Raw genomic sequence first — 7,107 nt, forward strand, 5'->3', positions numbered from 1 at the left:
GCCCAGAGAGAATACAGCAGTCACTCGCACACTTTATTGCCACAACGGCGCCAACTGCTGCCTCCTTTAATCCTACAGCAGTCCGGCGCGGTGAGGCTACCGCACCAATGCTCTTTACATGTGATGCACTGTGCTTCATGCCGCAGATAAAATTATTGATACCCAGGGGATCAAATGATAGCTATATTCATTGTGGTTCTAATTATGACCAGATGTGGAGGTCTGCAAATGCGTATCTCAATCAGCGTCTTGTGCGTGGCCCTGAAACTACGTACCGTTATCTGAGTGCTGGGGGTTTTGTGGCGCGAGTATGGGCACTTCGTGCTGCAACGCCTGTCTACTATAACGTCATGTCCATGGTCGAGAAGAGAAAATGGTGGTGTGACAACACAATCTGGTCGTTTGTGTATGTCTGGAGCATATGGCAGAACCCTCGGGTTTCTAAAAGGTTACGTTTACCATATGGAATGGTGAGTCTTGACTACAACCATTCCTTTTTCCTTGCACCACACAAGGGTGTAGATGCTGTTCCTGCCATTTTGCATTTACCGGGGCCCATAACACAATGGAAGAGATACCTGTTAAGGTTTATGCAACTCACTTCATGGGCACATGAGTTGAATAAGGGTTCCCATTCATTTGTATCCGGTCTACGCCATTCTCTCTCCACTACCCTCGTGAAGGTGTACAACACTTCCGGTCATACTAATTATTACCGCTTTGGAAGGATATGTCCTGTAAAGAAGGTTACAAGGCTGGATTGGCTTACAAGACCCCAACCAAAGTAATAAGCTTATTCGCTGGTCTTTTTTTTTTAATTGCTTGCTTTATGGAATACGTTTTTTTTTTTCTTTTGTTTTGGCACGACATACTGGGCTTATTTTTCTTTTTTGTGCTTTTTGTGATTTTTGCCATGAGTTCACTTGAATGTGGGGATGATGGGGTTTCTATTGGTTCCGGTGGGCGCGGCAGCGATGACATATTTCCCCCCTTAAAGGAGGAGGTAGGATAAGGGAATCGCGAGACAAGAAATGATGGGTCTGTGGTATGCAATTTCCGATGAGAACCATCGTGTTGGCATGACGTCGTTCTCCCTTCCCTTCGAGTTCTGTGGGAATGGAAAGAATGGCGTCAAGTATGTGTGGGCTGGCGTGTTGTGGTGCTGTGGAAGACGCGATTCCTTTCTTGTTGGTAGGCCAGATCCGCACAGTGATCACACTCCGTGCGCGCTTGAGGATTAGGGTTGCGGTGGGTGAAAAGAAGAAGGATGTGTGTTTCTGTGTGTGTTGATTGTTCGAAACTCCTTCTCTGAAGGAGCGCCGTAGGGAAGTGGGCGAGTTGGTCTCCCTTTTTTTCCTCTTTTGGCGCAAGGGAGAAGAAGAATTTGCGGGGCACACTAAAAACAAAACAACGCCAACACAAACATTTTGCGTTCCTATTCAAACGAGAGAACACGCATGGGCTGGCATGATCGGCATGTTTCATTTCGGCGAGGCTCGAGGGGCACTTTACGTCCCGAGGTGCTGAACCTTGAGGCCTGAAATATCATGCTCAGGGACTGAGGGAAGTGTGGAAGAATAAAGTGGGGTAGGAGGGAAAAATGCTAGTCCGTGTGCTGGTGTGTGCCCTTCTCGGCTGCAGTGAGTGGTATGGGAAGGATGTTTGATTTCTTGTCCTCATTTCGTTCTCTTGCGTCTTTTTTTTCGGTCGAGCTTAGTCTACGAGGATAGTATTCTGCAAGTAAAGTAAAAAAAACACACACATACACACACATGGCGTTATCTACCTGCTGTCGCAACGCTTTGGTCTCAGTGAGTGTTATTATTCTCCTCGGCGGTGGTGCTACCATGTTCGTCTTTGGCATATTGTATGCGTTCATGGGTCGTATCGAAAGCGACGACGATCGCAAAGTAGCTGCGTCGAACAGAACAACAGGAATCATTCTTCTGGTCTTCGGAGTGGTGGCAATCGTTGCCAGCATAGTCATTCTATGCCGGTGTTGCTGCTGCCGCCGAAATCGACAGATTCAAGAGGAAGATGAAGAAGAACGTATGAATGAAGGGACAACACCAAGGAGCACGGAGGCTACACTGCCTGCAGTCCCTCTTAATGATGGCAAGGTCTTAGTATGAGGGATAGACTCTTTGAAAATAGTATTTTTTTTTTCTGTATGTGGTCTTTCTTTGTTGACGGCTTGCGAAAAGAATGACCAAGCCCAGTGTTATTATGAAAACGATTTTTGTAATGGGATTAAATGTTTCGTAAAATTATTTCCTTTTATTCTGACAGTGTAGAAATGGAGGTTTTTGAAGGCCCACCCCCAACCAACCTAATCCACACCGCCACGACGGAGGTGGGTTAAAAGGGCTTCGCAGCACTTCCATTTCGTTAGTTTTTTTTTTTTTTGTTTTCAGTGAAAATCTTGGGGAAATATATGAGGATGTATTTGTGAATGTTTGGAATACAAGGTTTTTGACAGTAAAATATTATTATTCCTTTTCTGTCCTTCTTCTTCTTTATGGCGAAGGTAGGGCTTTGACTTTTCTTGTTTCTTCGGTTTTTTTTTTCTCTTTTGGGACCTTGTGAAGGGGATGAGCGTGTGGGTGGGTTTCCTATTGAAAGCTTGCGAAAAAAATGGCAAAGCCTTACTATATGGAGCAACAATTTTGGATGGGGTCTTGGTAAACCAAATTCTACTTCTTTTATCTTTACAGTCTGCCTAACAGTAAGTTTCTGAAAAGCAAATTTACAAGGAAGGAAAATGTTGACGCCGACTCTTCCCTCTTATTTATCAGGAGAGCGGATGACAAGTACACAAGTATTGAAAGAGTTTGTGTGCCACAACGGTCCAACAGCGTTTACATTTGAAATGCGACCATCTCACGCTCCCATTTAAGTTATATCGTCGAGGGTATGTTAACCTTAGAACATGATTCATTCAAGGTACTCAAAGGAGAGAGGATACCTGTATGGACTGGGATACCTTGCGCCTCTCCATTCTCAGGTTTAACATGCCGCGGAATCCAGATTTTCTGCAGGCTTTTGAAAAAGCACGAGCACGTTTCATTGCAGAATGGGCATTACTGGAGGAGAAAGAGCCACTATTATACCAACAGTATGAGGGCATGCGTGCCCAGTTACAGGACCAAACCTTTCGGGCCCAGCAGGACGCAAACATGCAACCCCAGCAAATGCAACAGCAAGTGGCACAGACGTGCCAAGAAGCCGAAGCTGGCAAAGCGTATCAAGAGGAATTGCAGGCGCATATTGGCCAACCGCAGGAGCAATTACAACAGAAGGACACACAAATGATGGAAACACAGTCGCAACTAGCGGTGGCGATCGAACAATCACAACGCCAAGGACAACAGAATGGTTCTGATGAAATTCACAGTACCGCAGTACAGATTCCCCGTAAACAATACACTAATGTAACGTATAAGGCATGTAGAACGGAATAGTTTGTTTCCGATACGGGGGTGAGTGCCCCGCGGAGGCTCCCCTGGGGAACACGGGAACTAAGCCAACCACTCTGGATTGAGCAAGTAAGACCTGAAGAGCGTATCCGAACTTTTGCAGGTGTAATGAATCATTTGCTGCAGATATCACCCAACCAATCGTTGGATGCATACAGGGAATTTTTTCCTGCTCCATCAAATCCCGGTTTGCATTATAACGATACATGGAATAACTTCGCGCAATGGGCCCGCACCATGCGCAACGAAGAACTGACCCCACAGAAGGTCAACCTGGGACGACAGTTACGCACACAGATCAACGCAATATAAACGGCAAAGGATTTCCCAGGAGTGAAGATGCACGGCATCAGGGAGACCATGGCTCAGTCTGTGCAAAAAGACGATCCATTCATACAAGTTGCATTTAAGTTGCGGAAAAAAAAATTAAGCACCACCACCCAGCAAGACAAAATGTTTCAGATGTAGTCGTATCGGGCATTACAGCTCGACGTGCCGTGTACAATTACAAAGAGAAGCTTTTAAAACAAAAAATAATATTCGGCCCTGGAAACAATGAATACTGAGGCCAGGGCAAGTAGGATATGTACGGAAGGAACATTTTCACGTTGGGAAACCTCCACCCCGCACTTTGGCACTCTTTTGATCAGACGTCCGAACGGTGACGCAAGACATAATAACAGGAAATGTACCGGGACACGCGACACAACTACACCCACAGCAAGGAATCTTTCCATTGACAATACTCCCCCAGGGAACGATTTCCAAAAACGAGTTTACGGTAATTCCAGCGCGCTCGCACGATCCGTACATCGTGGCGCTGGCATCAGAGGCCAACCACATAGAAAAGGGCATGTGGACCCGCACAACATGGGAACAACGGGGTTCCATACTACGAAAATTCATACAGTTTACAGTGCAGAAAAACCTAGACACGACAGAAGAAAATACTCCGCTACTTATCGTAAGTTTGCAATTGGCAAAAACCAGCGCGATTCAATATACGCGCACACTGATCGGCATGATGGCGTCAGGGAGAACGACCACTCAAATGTTTTTAATGGGTTGGCAAAAAACGGCAGCGCAGGACCCGTTAAAACAAGCACGTCCAATGTGAAGATGGGAATTGGATATGACAAGCGATGCTCTTACAAAGGAAAGAAAAAGAGTGGCTTTAAGACTGGCATGAGTTCCAGCGAGTCGATGGGGAGAAATAACACAACTCCAAAAACAAAATTTCGTACCGCACGAACAAGATCCCAATGCCATAATATTGGATTGGGGCGCGCTGCCAAAAACCTTCAAAAGCGACCCGCACAGAGCGGCCAGGCACGTGGCAATTCAAGGAGCAGACGCACAACGGGTTCGAGAAACCATAAAAGGAATGACAAGCGACGAAAAAGTTAACGTCATTAACGCCAAAAGATATGGAAAATATTCTTCGCCCCTACGGAATGACAGCTCACTCCATAAAGAGAGGAGCATTGGCCCACGCCGCGGCAGAAGTGGTCGAACACAATCTCGACCCACGATTATGAACACAGTTAGGGAAACATGCAGACCCCATGGAACTCCCACGCAGCACGGTGCGTTATCTGGGTCATTGGGCCGCAACAATAAACAAGCCAGCACACCTGACATCATTGATGTAAGAGAATGGGAAAAATAGGCAGCGGAAAAATGGGACACACCAGAACCCGCAACACAACATTTTGGCGCTCCCTTCAAAGGGCATAATATACTGCAACGATCGCACCACACCGGAGAGGCAACGAAAGAAGACGAAGCACGATTACCGTTGTAACAGATAGACGTCGGCACACCGTCCACCGAATGGATTAGAGGACGCCTGAATAATAGTGCCAGGAGGCGTTGGGACGAGGTGTGGCGGATTATGCAGAAGCCCGAACTTCACACCAGAAGGAGGGAATCCAATTTACGAATTAACAACGCCAATGCGCAGCGTATGAAGGAAGCAGGCGCTATTAGCACAGCTTCATCGCACCCAACCGCAGGTTGGGTGGTACCTTTTACGGTGGTGGAGGATAAACCGTCCAGGCAGAGAAGGTGTTTCATTGCTTTGCCAAGAGAAAAGAATGCCCAGGATGACTACGAGGCCGATGTTCCTCTAGGACACATTTCCCGATACCTGGATGCAGTTTACGATGAAACCGCAACGCTTTTTGACCTAAAAGTATCCTTCTTCCAGGTAGCTCTACCGGTTAACATACGCGCAAGCTTTCGTTGCCGAACGGAATCAGGGGAACTCGTTGAGTTCACTCGCCTTCCTATGGGCTATAAATGCGGCCCAGAGATTTTAAATACCATTACAAGAGTTTTGGCTGGTGATCCGGAATTGGTATTGCCACAATATGCAGCACCACAAGAGTTACACATACATGTTTGGATTGATAACATCAGAATCAGTCGCCTACACGAAAAGGTGGAAGCTTGGGGAAAGCAAATCTTGCACAACATGCAACACTGCGGTGCTACCATCGGAGAGCAGAAGCTCAAAACAAAGGAGTATGATTTCATCGGGGTACATTTCAATCACAAAAACCACACGGTGTCTTCAAGCAAGAAAACAATAAAGCGGTTACAACAGGCACCTTCTCTCGACAAAACGACAGTCGAAGAATTGGAGAGTACGGTTTCGCGTATGATGTACGCAGGTGGGGTAAGGGGTGAATCCCTTTTCCCCCATTGTATTTTCTTAAAAATTGTACGTCGACGTTTGTCACGTTTAAATCGAGGTTTAATACGGCCACAAGACAAGGCAAATTTATCCTCAACGGCAAAGGACATCGGACACAGTTGACTCCAAACATTAATAACGAATGAGCCGGTTCATCCTCCACAACAGTTGTCCTCCACGGCAACACTCGTCACAGACGCCTCCATGTACGGATGGGGAGCGTTATTATTCAAGGATTCAGGGGAGGTTTTGGCAGCAGGGGGCGAATGGGAGCACGCACCCCTCATGATATCGCGGGGAGGGGCGCGCGCCGTTCATCTTGCATTATGCGTGTTTGCGCCGCATTTGGCGTTGGGTGGTGTTGCCCGTGGGGTCTTTGGAACGTGGATATGGCACTGGGATGCGCGGCTCGAGGGGCTGTCGTGGGCTTTCCCGCGAGCGTGGCTCATGGGAACAAGAGTGTCAGAGGGGAATTGTTTTGGTGTTATAGGGTGATGTGAATTTTGAGGGTGAAATATGAAACGGTTAAAAGTTATTATGTTGTGAGATATTTGTTTGTTTAATGTATAAACTCTGCAAGCTCAAGCACATATTATCGCATGTAACTTATTGCAACGCTATTGTCTATCTCTTCTCTCTTGTTTTCTGTATTTTTACACAAACGGATAGTCTAAGTGTTTGCTTCGGTTGTTTCGTTTTTGATTCGATAGAGATCGTTCTTTTCGCGAATGCAGGGAAATGAAAGGAGTGTCGAGCAGCAACTTGCTGACTCAAACCGCTTCAATGAAGCAATGCTCGCCACATTGCGACTAGACAACATTTATAAATTGAAGCCGTGGAGACAACAAGCCGACGACTTTATTCAAAGGTACGACACGTTATTCCTACGTGCGGCAACACCCGAGGCACCTGCGAATTTAAAGAGGGCTTTTG

General features: G+C 46.6%; 5 protein-coding genes across 5 annotated transcripts; all 5 read left to right on the top strand.

Moving 5' to 3' along the window:
- Positions 1–2: 2 nt before the first annotated feature.
- Positions 3–788, top strand: TM35_000401880 (expression site-associated gene (ESAG-like) protein; the record flags this gene model as incomplete). Its single annotated transcript, XM_029029803.1, has 1 exon — positions 3–788. A coding segment is annotated over one exon (786 nt), but the record flags the coding sequence as incomplete, so codon positions are not given.
- A 984-nt stretch (positions 789–1,772) lies between these two features.
- On the top strand, positions 1,773–2,132 carry TM35_000401890 (uncharacterized protein; the record flags this gene model as incomplete). Its single annotated transcript, XM_029029804.1, has 1 exon — positions 1,773–2,132. The coding sequence occupies one exon, from the start codon at positions 1,773–1,775 to the stop codon at positions 2,130–2,132; it is 360 nt and encodes a 119-aa protein (XP_028878988.1).
- Positions 2,133–2,969: 837 nt separating this feature from the next.
- On the top strand, positions 2,970–3,461 carry TM35_000401900 (uncharacterized protein; the record flags this gene model as incomplete). The annotated part of the gene is made up of 1 exon (XM_029029805.1): positions 2,970–3,461. The coding sequence occupies one exon, from the start codon at positions 2,970–2,972 to the stop codon at positions 3,459–3,461; it is 492 nt and encodes a 163-aa protein (XP_028878989.1).
- Positions 3,462–4,031: 570 nt separating this feature from the next.
- TM35_000401910 (uncharacterized protein) lies at positions 4,032–4,883 on the top strand (the record flags this gene model as incomplete). Its single annotated transcript, XM_029029806.1, has 1 exon — positions 4,032–4,883. One exon carries the CDS (start codon positions 4,032–4,034, stop codon positions 4,881–4,883), a length of 852 nt encoding a protein of 283 aa, XP_028878990.1.
- A 487-nt stretch (positions 4,884–5,370) lies between these two features.
- On the top strand, positions 5,371–6,297 carry TM35_000401920 (uncharacterized protein; the record flags this gene model as incomplete). The annotated part of the gene is made up of 1 exon (XM_029029807.1): positions 5,371–6,297. One exon carries the CDS (start codon positions 5,371–5,373, stop codon positions 6,295–6,297), a length of 927 nt encoding a protein of 308 aa, XP_028878991.1.
- Positions 6,298–7,107: the final 810 nt, after the last annotated feature.

This window comes from Trypanosoma theileri (assembly GCF_002087225.1).
Source record: "Trypanosoma theileri isolate Edinburgh chromosome Unknown TM35_Tth_40_V1, whole genome shotgun sequence".
Lineage (NCBI taxonomy): Eukaryota > Euglenozoa > Kinetoplastea > Trypanosomatida > Trypanosomatidae > Trypanosoma > Trypanosoma theileri.